This window comes from Scleropages formosus, chromosome 19, assembly GCF_900964775.1.
Source record: "Scleropages formosus chromosome 19, fSclFor1.1, whole genome shotgun sequence".
In the NCBI taxonomy this organism is placed as follows: domain Eukaryota; kingdom Metazoa; phylum Chordata; class Actinopteri; order Osteoglossiformes; family Osteoglossidae; genus Scleropages; species Scleropages formosus.
The window spans coordinates 25,164,848-25,183,510 of NC_041824.1; the positions used below are offsets into that span (position 1 = coordinate 25,164,848).

The 18,663-nt window shown below is 42.0% G+C and overlaps 2 protein-coding genes across 6 annotated transcripts in view; one reads left to right on the forward strand and one right to left on the reverse strand.

Annotated features, from left to right (window-relative positions):
• The first annotated feature begins 5,182 nt into the window (after positions 1-5,182).
• Positions 5,183-13,496, forward strand: foxn4 (forkhead box N4). The gene is made up of 9 exons (XM_018749004.1): positions 5,183-5,268; positions 9,471-9,637; positions 9,965-10,011; positions 10,136-10,249; positions 10,422-10,552; positions 10,676-10,772; positions 10,901-11,108; positions 11,422-11,796; positions 13,240-13,496. The coding sequence occupies exons 1-9, from the start codon at positions 5,183-5,185 to the stop codon at positions 13,494-13,496; spliced, it is 1,482 nt and encodes a 493-aa protein (XP_018604520.1).
• Positions 13,497-14,583: 1,087 nt separating this feature from the next.
• Positions 14,584-18,663, reverse strand: part of acacb (acetyl-CoA carboxylase beta) — a 44,532-nt gene continuing 40,452 nt past the window's right edge. For all 5 annotated transcript variants that reach the window (XM_029246225.1, XM_018749012.2, XM_018749011.2 and 2 more), the window contains 6 exons: positions 17,106-17,283; positions 16,905-17,017; positions 16,596-16,750; positions 16,324-16,494; positions 15,942-16,081; positions 14,584-15,844 (listed from right to left, as the gene is read on the reverse strand). In XM_029246225.1, the coding sequence (XP_029102058.1) occupies positions 15,718-15,844; positions 15,942-16,081; positions 16,324-16,494; positions 16,596-16,750; positions 16,905-17,017; positions 17,106-17,283 (884 nt within the window). In that variant the 3' untranslated portion in view covers positions 14,584-15,717. The remainder of the gene's footprint in view (positions 15,845-15,941; positions 16,082-16,323; positions 16,495-16,595; positions 16,751-16,904; positions 17,018-17,105; positions 17,284-18,663) is intronic.

Genomic DNA, 18,663 nt, shown 5'->3' on the forward strand with positions numbered 1-18,663 from the left:
GGTGAAAAAGCGTCAGCTAATAGGGGGGTGCGGTGGCGCAGTGGGTTGAACCACAGTCCTGTTCTCTGGTGGGTCTGGGGTTCGAGTCCCACTTGGGGTGCCTTGCGACAGACTGGCGTCCCGTCCTGGGTGTGTCCCCTCCCCCTCTGGCCTTACGCCCTGTGTTACTGGGTAGGCTCCGGTTCCCCGTGACCCCGTATGGGACAAGCGGTTCTGAAAATATGTGTGTGTGTGTGTGTGTGTGTGTGTGTGTGTGTGTGTGTGTGTGTGTGTGCATCAGCTAATAGACGAAGTGGGTAGTGCAGTAGTTAGTTGTTCTACTGACTACTAGTTCTAGGTGTTGGTAATTGTAGTAGGTGCCTTGTTTTTTTTCCAAGTTTTATTTGTCACATACACAACCATACTTAGTACGACGTGCAATGAAATGCTTTTCCGACTGTCCGTAATACAGACTAATAGTAGAAATAAGAAAAATAAGGCAATACAAATACAGTAGAAATTAGAACTTGTGATCAAATGCCCCAGGTTTGAATGCCTACTCCTGTTATAATAACTTGGATCAAGGTACCTTACCCTGAACAAGTCTGATAAAAATTACCCAGCTGTGTAAATCAGTACTGACAAATGTACTGCTTTGCAATTTATTGTGCTGCACTTGATTGGGGATGTCAACATACCAACACCTGCATCTGGTTACTATGCCTCCCTAACACATGCATCTGATTAAAGAAACATAGTTGGTGTGGTTCGCAATTTTACTCTTTAAAACCTGGCCTCACAGTGAGAAGGTGCAAACTGAAAACAGAAACAAAGCAACTAGAGACCACAGTTATGCAGTTCAAGCTTCCCCATGTTGACTCTGTTTTACCTTTTCACCAGTCCATATTCTGGTTCTGTGTTCTTGCAAATAAAGCATACTGTTGAGTTCATCAAACCTGGGTCCAAGCATCATCCAGTGAGAAAAATTAGTTGTACTCTTACATTTTCCACATACTTTTAGAAGTGTTATACACTGCAAACATAGAAACAAAAAAGCATTGCATAAAAGGTATTGTAAGTATACAAATCTAATACAAGTCATCTTAGATAAAGGGGCTAGTTAAATACTGGTTAACAATAATAGTGCTCATGGTGTTTATGTACTGTGAATACAGTAGCTCTGAAAAAGCTTTTATACTATTAACAAAGGAGACAACATTGAAGCTGGGTTTTGAAAAAAATTACTGAAAGTATTTTCTATACTTCATTCTTTGTCCCTTCGTTTAACAACTGTCTCCTAGTTTTCTAAATATTTCTGTAATGAAAACAGAAGCAGTGGACTAAGGAGAAAAAAGGATGAGAAAAGTCAGACTGAAGGACAGCCACATACTGGACACCTCTGTCACCTCTGCATCAGGCTTGTTCTGAGGTTTAAAATCTGGAGGCCCTGGAGACCAATTTGTCCTCCATCTACTGGCAGTCTGATTGCTCATCTGGCCACCTTGTCCTGCTGATCAGGCTTCTTGAAAAAAACAAAGGGCACAGGATTTGATGGACACCTCATTCTTTTGGCATCCCACCCGCCCTTTCACTGGTGACAGCAGTTTCCTTACACCAGGTCACAACAGGGTGACGTGTCACTCTCCCTACATGGTTCCTCTCCTATTAGTCTAGCCAACTGGACTGGGGGACAGAAAAGTAGTCGTCCAATTAGTGCATGTGACTTTTTAACAAAAAACAATCATAAACTGTTGTCATTATTTTCCTTTAGCTTGGAAGTAATGGGGAACACCATCACACTCTTTTCTTTCTACCCAAGCCACAGGGTGCCATAGGACATCATTGTTTAGTCAACAATGCCAGCAGCTCACATCAGAGGAAATTAGTTAGTGTCCACTTTCCTTGATGGAGAAGTAAGGTAACCTGTACTTTCACCGACACCCTAGTCCAGGGCAATTTACAGTGTTAGGATGTCTCCTGTAGTCCAGACTACACAGTCCTTATCAATCTTAATAACACCCAAATCTCTGCATAGAATCCTAAATTTCCCGAGTGTATGAACTCCATCTCCAGATTTAATCAAACAAACACCGGCGTATGTGTCTAAAACAACACATATTTTAGACAGAATTTTACAACAGGTCAAAATGCAACAAAAAAGAATGAAAGGCAACACTGGTTAAATGGATTATGTCTCACATAGAAGCACCATGGATACACTCAGACAGACGATCTAAGGCAGTTTATCTAACACTTACTCTCCTCGCTTTCAGTGTAAATCAATAAACTAAAAATATAGAGGTATGTAGCTGTAGCTATGCTTTCCAGGAATTCCTTGCAAGGACATTTCGGGCTCTAGGACCAAGTGCACGCCCAGGATTTAAGAGGTAGATCTTTTTTCCGTTACCTCCACGCATGTAATCATTGACTGTGCCCTTTGTGAAACTGCGATTCGCCATCTGTACTGTCCCCTGGGGGTCGGCGCGCGGACACGGGCTCGGGCTCGCGCTCGCTCCCTGTGGGATAAGACCACTGCAGAGCACAAATCGTTTAAAGGCAAAAGATACAGTTATTTCTTTTAAGAGGAGAGAGAGAAAAAATAAAAAAAAACATCACGTCTAAGTTCTGACCAGGGAAAGTGCAAAAATTACCAGCAGATTTTGTTCAAAACTGGATTCTCATTAAAATTTGAAATAGTTGTGTTGCAGTGAAACTGTTACGAAACGAATCCCGTTAATTTACAGTGTCGTGCTTATTAGCGCCTCATTTTGAACAGACTAGTCACTAGGTCTAACGAAAAGTTGGACGGGTCCGGAGAATATTTAGCAATATTAGTATTATTAGGAATATGTTATGCATAACTCATATACTATAAAAAATTGTCCCTCTAATTCTAAAGTATATTATTAGTGTAAAAATAGAGAAGATGTTTGGCAGTGGTCATTAAGTTAGTCCTCAAGGTACTGTGTGAGCGAACGGCCATGAACAGGCGAATAAGGACTGACGGAGTACTTTCTGAGTGTTTCGAAGGCACTTTTTAGTAAGTGTACAAAAGAACAGAACAGCAAGCAACACACAGCGCCCCAAAGCAGACTGCACAACTCGGGCGAGCAGTCTCTGTTCTTATTCGACATCTGTCGCACACTACATTGCTATATCATGTGCCTCATAGTCGAACCCTGATCTCGTGTTACGAGCAGCAGTGCAAGTTTTCGTCCTGGATTGTCATCATGTTACTGCGTGAGAAGAGCGCTCTATAAAAAATAAAATAATAATAATTAAAAAAAAATAATGTTATTGTTAATTCACGATATTTTGCAGTTTTTCAAACTTCACACTGTAAGCCACCTTAGACAAAGGAGTTCGCTGATTAAATAAGAGTATGAACTGGTGATGACTCATAACTAAGCTGTTATTTTGTAGTATCATATTCCCAAACGAGCGAACCTCGCGCCACCATGGGCTGCTTTCCCGCTGCTCGCCCCCACGGAGACGCGCGCGCAACGGCGGGCAGACAGACAAACCGCCTGCTCGCGCTCAACGGCTTCATTTGCGCTCGCTGAGGGGACAGAAGGGCTGCTGTGCGAAGGAGGAGGGCTGCTTACAAATACACTCGCCCTGCTGTATTTTCACTTGTTGATTAGTGAAGAAAAAGAAAAAAGTTGTTAAAGTTATTCTGCTCCTGAGAATTCGGCGCAATGTTCATTCAGAGCCCGGTTGCAGCTGAAGGAAATACCGCCTCAGATGTTCACCCTCGGCTCGTGAATAGAATTACTGTCGCTGGAGTTATTTTAATGAACCTGGAAAGTGCCTGCAGAAAATGATGACAAGTCCAGAGATATACGAGTAGACAAATAAGAGCAGCAGGTAAACTGCTTAAGTCGAGGACAGTCAGTTGAGTTGACCGTGCGGCCGGTCTCCGGGTCATAGAGGAGCATATGCGTGAATAATGTTAAGAGGAAACCTGAAATATAGGATATCACTAGATAGTTAAGGGAAAAAAAAAAAATTATCCATTGTGTACGTATGATGCATCTCTTTTACACCTGCTTGTAAACGAGTGTCCAACCGACACTCAATGAGAGAACGTGTGCGGAGCTGACCTTTAATTTAAAAGGATAGTCCCTTCGAGCACAGCTGCACTGGGTCCAGGTGCACATAGAGTTAGGTTCACAACCGTGGATGTGGGGAAAAGACCTGGTCGTCAGGTCTGCGTGAGCGCGCCCGCTGCGACGGCGAAAGCCGTGGCTCCGCGTGGACAGCACGCATGACGCAAGCCGCCGGACGGCGAGAGAGAGGGAAATTTAAACAAGCGCGCGGTCCTAACCACGCAAACTACAAGCGGAGAATAACACTACGTTCAAACGGAGAGCAACCCTGACAGGTAGGAAGTGTGTGCTCTTCTCTTGGCGGGTTGGGGAGGCAGTTAGCGAAAGGCTTTGGTTTCTCACTGTTATTACATACTCTGTGTCCCGAAAAAGTTATTGTATTTCTCTGTTCAAAAGGGCAAATACTTATGGTTAAAATTAATCGGACAGCGGGTCATCCTGAACCACACCGCCACGTCCGATCTGCAAATACATAATAATATCACTTTTAATAATGATGCTATTGAAACATCAATTGTTTACCGGCTGAACCGAGTCGCCACCTGTGAACTGATTGCCTTTAAAAATTGTTGACATGATTGATTGACGCGAGATCGTTGGTGGCCCATAAATTAATTTAGTATGATAAATAATCCTTTCGAACAATATTTATATTCACATGATGTATAACGTAATTTACCAGTGCATCTGACTACCGATTTTGTGCATTGTACTTGTGTGGAACATGGCTCACAAACTAAGTTAAGTAAATCGTAGAGTCGTATATCATCATGCTGTCCATTTTTAAAAATAATTTTCTATTGATAATTACCCTTTAACTGACATACAAAGTTAAATAATTAACGTTACACTTATTTACAGTATAGTATTGCATTTTTACTGTATCAATTCAAGGTATTAACCTTAATTTAGGGTACTAATCTGCAGTGGGATTCGAAGCGACAACCTTCAAATTTCAAAACGACAGTCTTAACCCCTGTGCTTTATGTTGCCTCTGTAATATTTGTAATTCTGTAATAAATAGAATGCAATGCAATAGTTTTTAACTACAGTATATCCATAATAAGTGACGAATGTATGGGGGATTTCAGGAAATGATAGAAAGCAGACCCACTTCCAGGATGTCAGGAATCCTTGGACAATCAGGACAGAGTGGACATCCAGCACCGCAGGACATCAGGTATGATTTACCACAGTACAAATGATGCAAGACTTTTCACCCCTTCCCTCTGCGCAGAGAGTGAGTGAGTTGTCTTTACTACGGGAGGACATGATACACTGTTCTACTACATGGTAAACTGTGCACATCACACATGTCTTTTGCCTTTTGATTTATCACTGTAAACTGGGATCAGTGTGTCTTCCACTACTGCTTGAACAATGTGGCACTGGGCTTCATTTAGCCGGGATTGCATACGGATATAAATAAGCACTCATAATGTGAGGGTATGAAGAGATCTTTGGAGAGGGTGTCGGGGTCGGGGGGTATGCAAAACCCTGAGAATAAATGATTTTCAGTGTGAATGGATCTGTCAGAACCCATCAGCTCTGTTTACACTCCCGTCGGAGCCCCTTGCCCGGGTGGCTCTGCAGTGGAGGGGCTCTCGGGGTCATTGCTGGGGGAAGTGGCCCCCAATTAGAAAGGAGAACGAGAAGGCGGGGGGGGCGGCACTGCTAGTGGTAAAACCTCTGGGAAAGCTTGCTCCACTTCTTTCTAAGGACGTGGACACTATTTATGTTGTGCCTCGATGAGCAAAAGAAAATTACTGCTGTTTCTCATGTATATTTGCATTCCTATAACAACAATGCAGTATTTTAGAAACACAGCTGCAAGCACAATGATACCTCAGATGCGTAATTAGACACGAGCGCGTTGATCTCTTCATTATCATAAGTTCAAGAGTAGGACCAAGTACCAAGCAATGAATTTATTGATCAAATATTGACTGACAAGAACGAATGAAAATATCCAACTGTACCTGATTGTTTTTCCCCATCTTTAGATGCTGTTCCATAGCAACTAGTTTAATTAATAACGATATTATGTTGGATAAATATATACTGTACGTAATGAGTTTTCTTAACAGTTAGGAGCTTGAAATATTTTAAATACATGTTATGAAAAATTTAGGCTATAACGCTCCATCATTTGTTGGACGCCTAGAATTTTCAGTTTTTTTCATATGTTTTATCCGTGATGAATCGTGCGATGAATGAAAACAACGGCAGTAACATACATACTTCATTAGAACCGAGAAAGGTTTGTTGTCATACAGTGCTTATTTCGACTTCATGTTATGTGTTCCAAGTACCACAGCCCCTTGATAAGTCACTACACACGGTCACAGGACTCTGCTTCTCCATGGCAGTATTGTCGTTATTTTCAAACGGTAGGGCATAGTACATTGGTTCTAGTCCTGTCCCTCAGTCCCGCTTTACTACCCTTGATCGTGGCACTTAACCTGCGCTGATAACGCAGAAATAAACCTGCTGTGTAAATAGGTGAAATACTATAAGTGCCTTCACATTTTTTCGGATAAGGCTACGGGATGCAGCATGATGAAGGCTGGTACACCCCCTACACAGGTAGATCACCATGTGTGTAAATGATATTGAACTGTTAAGGCGAGTGTGTGCGTAGTCTGTGTGCAACATCCAGATTTGTGTTGTTTATTGAAATAGTGAACAAATTACTCGGACGTGCAAATACGAACACTAGTGCCACTAGTGCTTCACTGCCTTTTACAAACGTACGATGTATTACAAATTAATTACATGTAATTCATGAACGTTAACGTTTTTTTTAACGTTGTTTGTCATCTTAGAAATGTGGACAGGTGCACTCGATCTTCAGTTCAACAGTTTACCGCATTTTTCATCTTTCTGTGGAAGTTTATGCAAGGGCTTAATTTATGTACTGAGGGCGCAGCAATATGAACAATGGTGCTCAACCGAGTTATACCGGCAGAAATATTGAGGTTGCAATGAACTTGTCTGCACATAGGTGACACACTCCCTACCCGTAACACCTGTGGTTTTACCCAAGTCAACTTAGGATGTTGTAATTATTACGAACAGTTACTGCTGTGCTGAAAATTAATCGAAGTACACTATGTGGGTGAATAACTGTTTCAATCTAATCTAAAATAAGTCCCAATAACGAAGTACAGTACTTCTATGTAAATGTGCATTACAGTGAAGTAGTCACAAGTGCATGTACATCAGAATTTGTATTAAAGGTGTAGCACAACTAGCCCATGAGTTTGAAAAGAAACTATCATAACGTCAAAAATGAACTGTAATGACGGTGAGTTTACCCATACAAGGAATGTGACGTGGGGGATGCTTCTTCAGATACATTCAACATACAGTACAACATCAAGGTGGTAGGGAAACCATACAGTAATAAAGTCTGAAGAAGAGGCAATAAATAATATACAGACAGTATAGTTGCTTACAGGAACGTGCATGAGCATACCTAAGTAGTATGGCCATAGCAAGATTACTCATATACAGATATGGTGGGCACATTAATAAACATATTACTTCAGGCTATACAGTGTGCTGCCATAGTTAGAAACAGACATAGAAGCTTAAACATTTCAGTGGTCACTTTGAAGGGCATCAAGGTATTAGAATGATTTGATTGTCCATTATTGTGTTGATACACTGAGATTTTTTTAAACTCAGCATATAGTACTGCTTTAGTAGAGCACAGGGAGTGGAGGAAAAATTAGCTCAAAAACCTGATATTGGCATCTAGATTGTTCATTTTCTTTGCAAACAGATCTATGATTTTAGTAAAGACAATCCATTTATATTAAAGATTTTCTCTCCTTTCATATTGTAAGTAGGAAACTTGAACGAGCAGAGAGCAGTGAACATCTGGACTGGGCCATATATAAACTTTGACACAATTTAGTATACTGCAAACCTCTTTCATATTCTCATGGTATATAGGATGGTATAACAAGCTTTTCTTTGATGCTATCATGAAGGCTTGGAGTTAAAAATTAAGTGAACATTTGAGATCACATACATGTCAGTGTAAAGTAGCATCTAAAAATCAAACTTCAAAAGCTGGAGCTGTCATCAAGAAAGAAGTCTTTGTGTGGCTTAGCAATTAATGTAAAATTGGCATCCTACTAAAGATATTATTATTCATAAGTTTCAGCAGTCAGCTTCAGCGTATAGGCCATGGTCCTGGCTGACTGAAAATGATGTCATTTACTACTGGCCGACAGGCTGCGCAAAAAGCGTGACTTAACCTCACCCCCCTCAGCCCGACAAGGGGCTGCAGGGGGACAAGGAGGCAGATGGCACACTGTCCCCCCCTTCCTTGTATGGTGGCTGTCATTTCGGCAGATTAATGTAAGGGATGGGCTGGGAGGGGAAATCAGAGAGACAATAAAAGGAGGGCCTGCATGAAACAATAGGGCCACGTGCCTCAGACCTGACGTTCGTTCAGGACACAATGGTTCATCATTTTTCAATGGGGAGGCCAACTGTTGCAAACAACATGTGCCTAGTCCACATTTCAAACGCCTGTGGGCTGCTGTTTATTTATGATTCAGCCAATGGTAAAGGGGGACTATGGTCACCTGATGGCAGTTGGGGAGGGGGGTCCTTCAACAGTCCCAGAACCTACAAAATAACAGAGTAGTGAGGGTTGTCATGGCAACCCTAATTATTGCACTCTTCCAGTGTGTGTGTGTGTGTGTGTGTGTGTGTGTGTGTGTGCGCAAGAGAAGCTGGAGAGGACTCAAGAGGATTCTTCTTTTTTCGTTCAGAAAGGACTTATTTAAAAAAGAAGGAAATGCAGATCCATATGCTGTTAGTACCTCACAGACATCTACGCAGTAAAATCTTTATTGTTGATGAAGAGGAAAGAAAGAATGTTATGTTTATGTTCTTATAATTTTTTTAGAAAACAAAAAACATTGTTCATCCAAATTATGTTAACATCAATCGAATACCCTCTCTTCATAATGGAACACGAGTGGCTGTATCATGGCCTGTTAATTTTGTCTGGAAGGAGATAAAAGAAAGAATGAAGGGCAAAAGAATAAAGTGACAGTGAAGGCAGGAATTGGGTATCACAGCTTGTTGAGTCTTATTTAATCAATGTATAAAAATTAAATGGCAATGTTAATTTATGACCCGAGTGAAAGAAACTACAAAGAAAACAAGGACTTCAGTTCCTTGTTCAAAATAAGCAATTGCATATGAAACTATAGTTATCTTCTCTGGAAAAAGACACACACAGGTGTTCTTGCCATCTGGGCGACAGGTGGTATAGAACACCACCTACGGTGCGATGATTGCTATTTACTGTATAGCGCGTGGAACATGTGGTTACATGGGTGTCATGTTTGTCTCCAGGCTGCTGACCACAGACCCATCACAACTAAGTGAGGATGAACTTCCAGGGGACCTCCAGTCCCTGTCCTGGCTCACCTCTGTGGATGTGCCCCGGCTGCAGCAGATGGCCACCGGGCGCCTGGATTTTGGCTCTGCCCCGCAAAACACCATGCTGGAGCAGCAGACAGGTGGGGGCCCTGGCCAAACCCTGCTCGGCTTGGTGTTAGTTGCTTGAGCAGGTGCATTTTGGCAATTGGCTTTTTTCATAGATATCACAGAATGAACACACACGTATGGAACACGTTATGTAGCCTTATGTTCTGTGTGATTGATGTTTCACCACACTACAACTTCTTATGACTTTGCTTTTGGGTTGGTGTTTTGTTTTACCCATGCAATGCAAACTGAAAATACAAAATAATAGGTAGTACTGAAGGTGTGTGACCATTCCACTATACACATACAATTGTGTATGTTTTATATAATGGACTTCTGTGGCCCAATGTTTGCTGCAGCCCGGTTGAACCCATCTGAAGGACAGGCTGCCATGATCCACCTTCAGAGAATGGGAATGAACAGCATTGGTCCGAATAACAGAAATGTATGTAGCATGAGTCATCGTACCCGTTTTAGTGTCCAGATGGCACAGAGAAGTCAGTTACCACAATGTTCTTGCTATCATCCCCATGCAGATGATGCACTACCCCTTGAATGGACAGCCTTCTCCAGGCTTCCACTGTCCTGTCTCAGTGTACCAAGCCTCTCCGCAAGTTTTTGCCCTGGCACAGGCAAGCCAGCAGGTACTAACCACTAACAATCTGACCATGAGGACTGAACTTGGGGCAGTGGATCCTTTTGTGTAGGTTTACGGGTTCATATCAGTCATAAGAAACAAATGTAAGCGAAATATAAATTTAGACTCATATTCATTACGCCCAATTTATCCATGTCTCGATTTACCCTCTTTCACAGCATAACTCTGCCGGACTGTATAGTAACAATTCGTTCAGCAGTCAAAGTGCTTTCAGACAGCCACACCACATCCCTCACAGCAGTCAGGACCTGCAGCCCAAATCCTTCCCTAAACCCATCTACTCCTATAGGTGAGTCCACAGCACCTGTGAGAATTACAGTGTGAGTGGAGTGGTAATTACTGCGATACACCTGCTTTAGATGCCCACTAAATGTCATTTTCAGTTAGCGGTTGAGAATATCTATCTCCTCAGCTGTCTGATTGCAATGGCCCTGAAGAACAGCAAGACAGGTAGTCTTCCCGTCAGTGAGATCTACAGCTTTATGAAGGAGCACTTTCCGTACTTCAAGGTGAGACTTGCAAGATGACTCAATATTAAAAAGGGACCAGAGCAAAAATGGGGAAGGAAATAAAGACTAAGAAAACTAAAACATACCTTAAAAAAAGCCATTTTACAGGTCTCCCCAATCCCTTTCAGACAGCACCAGATGGGTGGAAGAATTCTGTTCGCCACAACCTGTCCTTGAACAAGTGCTTTGAGAAGGTGGAGAACAAGTTGAGTGGCTCCTCACGCAAGGGTTGCCTGTGGGCGCTGAACCCAGCCAAAATTGAGAAAATGGAGGAGGAGATGCAGAAGTGGAAGCGTAAGGACCTTCCAGCCATTCAACGCAGCATGGCCAACCCAGGTAGATGAGAGCCTTGCATGGAGCACCAAGGGGCAGCAGGTAGCACAGTGGTTAAAAAGCTGCACGTAGTAGCAAAAACATGCTTGTTCACATTCTTGGAAGGAGCCACTCTGATGACCTTTAGTAGTGTGGACTGATGGTGTAAATACATTCGGTGTAAAAATGAGAAGCATCTGCTAAGGAAGCAGAATTTTTTTTTTTTTTTTTTTTTAAAAAGTGTCTTTGAAACTGCTCAACATTCAACACACACACAGCACTGCTGTTAAAAATGTGGTGTTGGTAACAGACCTCCTATTGTCCTTCTCGTTCTTAGATGAATTGGACAAACTGATAACTGACCGGCCGGAGAGCTGCAGACGGGAACTGTGTGACCTGGGATTGACAACGATGCCCAGCGCTCCAGCTAACCTGCCGCTCACTGGGCAGTTGCAGCCACAGCCTGTGATAACCCTGTCACTGCAGTGCCTCCCTTTGCACCACCAGGTCCAGACTCGGGCTCAAGCCCGACTGGCCCCTGGCTCTCCTGCCCTTGCCCAGACGCCCCCCCACCAGGCCATGCCTGACCTGTCCCATAGCCCCCTTGCCCCACACCCTGGCAAGCCCACCAATGACTACTACAGTTTGCAGGATGATGTGAACACTGAAGTAGATGCACTGGACCCTAGCATCATGGACTTTGCCTTACAAGGTATATCTCTATGCCATCTTCATGATGATTGAGAAAGAAATGCCCAGCATGATTTACCTTCTTGTGCCGTAGTGTTCCAAAGTTCCTTTAATCAAAATCATTTGTCACCACTAAGTTTTGCTTGAGGACAACCTTTTACTTTGTTAATGATGACTTACAAAGTAGTAGTCAGCCCTCATAACAGGGTGCCACACAATGAAACACAGCTTATGAAAATATATGCCTTAATACAAGAGGCTTATGCTTGTATAGGTAAAGGTATTTTGCCCATTACACAGCTATTTTACTTCCACAGAATAAAAAATTACCTTTTTTCTTGTTACTTACAATTACATTTATTCATTTCATCAGATGCTTTTTTCCAAAGCAGTGTACATGTCTTAGAAAATACAATGTGTGCATTACATTAGCACAAAGAGAGAGACAGATGCAGATGCATGAGTCTAAAGTAGTTTGTTTCATTGTTTGAACCAATGTACATTACACGAGAAGCTGCATAAAACTATCGACGATTTCTAATCACCTTCCTAGTAGTAATTTTTTTGAATATACTGTATATAAACATTTAGGATACAATTACGTTATATTTACACATTATTTTATTGTCTGGAGACTTTTTAAAAGGAATAATTCAGTCTCAGTACAATGAAGTAGATGCATGGTTTTCAGGTATCCTATACTCTGGTACAAAACAGTTTAGTGAGAGAAAAGAACCAGAAAAAGTTGAGGAAATAAAAATGATTCATAGAAGAAAGTCAGACATGTCTGATTTCAGCCAGGAGTTTTTAAGAGAAGACAAGTCACACCATGGGCAGCACAGTTGTTGCATAGGTAGAGGCTGTTCTGCAAACTGATATAAGGATAGTTATATGTTAAAAGTATGGCTTTTAAAAAAAAAAAAAAAAAGTGTACTTTCAGTGTTCCATGTGCATTTGCAGTGAAGCTGATTAGTTCAAACACTGCACTCATTTTGGACAGCGGTTGCAATCGCATCCCAAGTTCAAAAACTCAGAGCATATAAAGACCAGATAAAAAAAAAAAAAATGTGCAGTGAAGCACTTCACGCACAGTTTAAACATAAGCTATCTATATATAGCTATAAAAATACTTTCTTAAAATATCCCATTGGACAAGTTATTTATAATAAATAAATGAATGAATGAACTATAATAACAGATGAGTTAAAAATAATTTTTGCTGCAAATCTGAATATGTAAGTGGTGTCTTACTCATGCATTAAGATACTTCTTTTTGATTAATTCATTTTAGGTGACATTTTTCATCTGGGAATCAATGACTTTTTTTTAATAAGAAATAATTGTAATTTGACACCATTACAACAGGAATTTGCCTAATGGGGTGGAGCAAATTAACCCCTTAATGTGGAAGTGAGAGTAGTGTGCAAGGCAAACTTTGTACTGAATGTGAGTTGCTGTCTCCTAGGGAACCTGTGGGAGGACATGAAGGACGAAAGTTTCAACCTGGACACACTGGGTGCCTTCAGCAATTCCCCTCTGCGGCTGTCCGACTGCGAGCTGGGTACGAGCGGCCTCACGCCAGGGTCAAGTGCCAGCGGCCTGTCCTTATCAGACTTGCAGGTGACTGGTCTGTACACTGCTTACACAGGTCTGGAAAGAGTCACCTCGCAGTACATGGGGACACAGGGCAGCAGCAGTAGTAAACCTATAGCCCTCCTCTAACATGGAGACACACTTCATGGCGAACCAAGCACAGCTTTACTAACACAATATTCAGATAAAAAAAGAGAAAGAAAAAATGGAAGAGTCACTTCGTCTTGCACAACAGCACAGCTTCCTTATTACATTCCAGACACAGAAAGTTCAAGCTTGGTGTCAGTGGTAATTTTCTCAAAATTTCACTTTTAAATATGAAATGAGCCAAGAACAACTGCACAGGAGTCTGAGAGGGAACTTTTCGATCCTTCAACTTGTCACCAAAACACCCAAGAGGGGAAGAGCTCCGTTTCTGTTTCCAGCAAGAAGGGAAGAGTTGAAAAACAGCCTGGTGTGGATCATGAAGACAGGGTTCTGTCCCACTCTCGACCCATGCAAACGTGTGCCAAGATTCACTGTTTGCATCACGTGGGTAATAGTGTGTAATACCGTCACATTACTACAACAATGTAAAAAGGAAATGTCACATTGTAAATATGCTGTGAAAAAGGGCTCCATTAATCTAGCTAACTGATATTCACTTCCTTCCACTGTGGTTTTACTGCATTTACCTCAAGTCAAATGTTAGCCTTACTACAGTAGTTCAGTGTCCTTTTCAATGTGCTGGTGCTAGGCAGTATTACTGTGAATATATGTTTGTTTATATTTATACATGATATAAGAGGTGTCAATCAAGAACTGTTTACAGCATCAGCAGTTGTGATTTTTCTCTGAAAGAAGCAACCAAGTTATTTCAGAGACTCAATTAAATAACTTATTACAAAACAGAATTCTAAGATTCTTATGTGAAGCTTTTAGTTTGTTGCCCATCCAAAGCAAAAACTTCAGAGATCTGCTACAGGAAAATTAAGGAATTATGAATTAATGGACTCCATGTTTGCACCTTGATCCAAAGGTTCTGTACAGTTTCACAGTTCTTGGGATACTGGGTTTTTCTGCAGTGTAAGAAATTCCAAAAATATGTGATTGCATTGGTAAAAAAATAATTCAACGTTTATATCCATATTATTTTATTTTTTTTTTTTAATACATTTTAGGGGTACTAAACCATTTTAAATAAAGTTATGTATGTAAAAACACTGAGACATTAGAAAATATTTAAATACAATAAAATTAACAGATTAACAATTTCTGTTAATTTCTTTCACAAATTCTTACTTGGGTATGTGTGCGCCTACACTCATACACACAGACAAGCAACTACACCCATTTCAGTAATCAGTGTCTATATAGGATCGATACAATGATTCACTAAACGTTAATGGATCAGTTTAAGTGGTGTTTATTTATAAATATCTAAAATTTTTCATTTCATTTTTGCATTTGGCAATTTCCCAAACACGTCGTATGTTTTCTGTTACACAAAAGTACATTCAAATGAGGATTTCTACCTCTTCAATACATTTTGTAGCAACATTTGAAAGAACACAAATATGTTCCACAGAAAACATCAGTTCCGTTTTAACAAATTTATGCAAAGAGAAGCAAACTGACACAAGTGCTTTCATACAAATCCAAAGCCACATCTTTACATAGTGAAAGTATGAATGTGTTTTATACTGCAGACAACATTAAAAATCATGTTGTTTTACTTCCTGAAACTGAGATTGTCTGTATAAAAGGGCGCTTCTGACTGCAGGGCAAAGGTCATGCAGGTTATTCACGATGGTCACTACTAGTCGTTCTGCTGCTTACATTCATGTGAAAGGAAAAGAACTGACACTCTTACTTCATAAAGGTGTTATTAATAAGGACTGGTCTCACCTTCCCATGAAACATTCAAAGTAAAGATCCCCTTAAAAACATTTGAAAAATCAGAACCAACTTCAAAAAAATGTATCAGCTGTTAATAATATAGAAACACATTCTGTTTATAGAAAGATATGACACGCATGAACAGCAATCTTTGTGAGAGATCCATGTTCCTTTTTGGCATCATGCACCTGAATATCGGAATGGGAGCAGGCGGCTCTTAAGACATCACACAACTTGCTTTCAAGATTGTGTGTGACATGCCTTTAACACACAGGCACAGTGTGTGGAGTGCATGTTGTGCGTGATTACAGCCAGTGGTCGTATAGCCATAGCAAAGTCCTGAGATTTAAAAAAGAAAAAAGACGACACAAATTCTGTCCTCAGGAAAAGTCCATAAACCAAAGAGTAGCTTTCCGGTTGTAGACATTACCTGGAACAGCTGGACTGACAGTGCTGCGGTGCTGCTTTGAGCTCACCTGGCACCTGTGCTGTCCATGGTGGTCAGCAAGTGGGTGATCTCAGCCCTCTGGGAGGGTGTGATGTTCTGGCTCATGTGAATGATGCAGTCCATGGCCACCTCCGGGTTTGCCTGGACGAGGCTGAGACCACACAGTGCGCAGTGTCAATACAACATCAGCAAAGGAGAAATACCGACAGCTACCACAAGACCTAGCTGCACGAATGTTGAGCTCTGACCTTCGGATGCACTTGAGGGCATAATCCCTCTTCAGGTACTTGATGTTCTCCCTGATGGCCGAGTGCGAACCATCCTCTTCTGACAGGTGCTTCTCCAGCCATTCCACCACTGCTTTGTTGTTGTTGTCCCATAGGTAAGCCTGAAAACAATGCACATGGCTGTGTTACTACACATCAGACCTGAACCGTGGTCTCTGTGGCCATTGTGAATCTCTGGTGAGCACAGAGTCCACTGGACCTCCACTGTGGCCACAGGGTTGATCACATCTTCACTGTAATCATCGTAATCATCATGACCGCAATCAATCAAATCTCACAACTACAGTTGTCCCCACCAAGTGGTAAAAACAGGAGCTGCTGTTATGTTTGACCTCAGACCCACCTTGACTGTCCCCTCTGTCTCGACAAACCAGCGCCGCAGCATAGACCGGATCTGTCCATTGCTCAGTTCCTTATTGGCCTGTAAAATCTCGCTCTTCACCATATCCTCCAGCAGGAGGCGGCGCAGACGCCAGTAGAAAAACACACGGGCATTCTTCCACTCCAAGATGTCCTACAACATACAAAGCAATCATGAACCTGAAAGAACATAACCGAGAAAAATTACATGACACAAAAGTCGAGTTTGTTACAAGTGGACAGCGATGACCTCACCGTAATGGTGCCTTTCTCCTGCATCCGACCTGGTGTGTCATGAAGGTCTACAAACAGCACCGCCACCTGGTGGTAGATGGGCAACAAGAACTCCTCCCTGGCCTTCAACTCGCACTCAAGTTTCCTGCGTTCCTCTTCTGCCAAATCTGGGGTACCTGCTCAACAAGGTGGATTTTTGGACCATGTAAGAAACAATGGAACAAATTTTAATAGTATTCATTAAATACACACTGCAGGTTTAAGGTCTCATTCTGGGCTTTATATTTAAAAATCTTCAGTTCACTTCCAACATCTTGCCAAGGGTCCTACCCAGCTGCTTGACCAAACGGGCACAGACTGGGTCGATCCTGCGCATGGTTTTCAGCAGGTCTTTCCCGCGGAACTTGATTTCCACTGTGCCCTCGGCCTCCAGCACACCACCTCTGTGAACACAAGGGATGTGTCAGTGCAGCAGGCGCCACTGAAATCAGCCACAGAGGACAGGGTGGGGAATGAGGGCTGATAGTCCACCTGCTTTCTCGGTCTGCATACAGCTCCATACACAGCGGGTTGATAGAGGGGTCGATCACCACCCAGGAACCCCCCCGCAGCTCGGCATGGGGAGGGATGTAGACCAGAACAGGCTGACGAAACTCACGCAGGCTGTCCACGATGTAGGCACCGAACTTGAGGACCTGGTCGTACATGTCTGCAAGACGATGGGCAAAAAGAGGTCATCCGGGGGTGGGGTGTAACCTGTTTGCCAACAAGTGGCAATTGATTAAAATGATGAGGCCAACTTGGTTTAGGTGACTATTATGTTCAGAAAAACTTTGAAAATATTTAGAATTACTGAATGTGTGTAGGGGGTTGCGGTGGCACAGTGGGTTTGACCGGGTCCTGCTCTCTGGTGGGTCTAGGGTTCGAGTCTCGCTTGGGGTGCCTTGCAACGGACTGGTGTCCCGTCCTGGGTGTGTCCCCTCCCCCTCCAGCCTTACGCCCTGTGTTGCCGGGTTAGGCTCCGGCTCCCCACGACCCCGTATGGGACAAGCGGTTTAGACAGTGTGTGTGTGTGTGTGTGTGTGTGTGTGTGTGTGTGTGTGTGTGTGAGAGAGAGAGAGAGAATGTATGTCAGGTCCATGTTCGTTGTGTTCATTCATTTTTTGATTTGAAGTTTAAAAATAAATGCAAATTACGATGCCTTCATTAATTTTTCGTTTTCAAAAAAAAAAAAAAAAAAAAAAAAAAAAAAATTATGAATTAACTATGTTTAAAAAGCATTTTTTTGCTCAAAATGTAAAATATGTCTCATTTATAGTTTCCTGCCATCTTCATTTTTTGTTATTTCGTTTTGTGGTATTCTTGAACAACCCGGGTGTAAACGAATTGAAACTGTTCATAATCCATCAGTGGCTTCATCGAAAATGCAGGCTTCACTCCGAGTTAAGTTAATATGGATCACAAGATGCTTTTCAAAAGCAGCAAGAGTGTGATATTAAGGGAGGATGACATTTCCACCAAGAAAATCGGCAGGATTTTTCAGATGGTACTTCTTAAGAATCTTACTAATTAAGTGCAGGTGTTAAAAGCACCATGAAGTTCTCGTTTACATTTATTTATTTAGCAGACGCTTTTCCTCAATGCGACTTCCCATGAACTCTAGTGTTATCAGCCCACACACCTTATTCACCAACATGCTAGATACACTACTTACACTGGGTCACTCATCCATACATCAGTGGAACACACTCACTCTGTCACTCACACACTGAGGTGAACCTGAACAGCCTGTCTTTGGAGTGTGGCAGGAAACTAGAGCACCCAGCGGAAACCCACACTGACATGGGGAGAACATGCAAACTCCACACAGACTGAGCGGGTATCGAACCCACATCCTCTCACACCACCCAGGTGCTGTGAGACAGCAGTGCTACTCTCTGTGCCACTGCACTGACCATTCTACATTAGGCTCCTTGTTATACTGTAAATACTGTGCACTTTAGGGCATTCATCATACTTGGTATTGTGAGATTTTGAGTTCTATACCTTGTGTGATTAAAGGAAAAGATAAAACTAATAAACAAGCCCT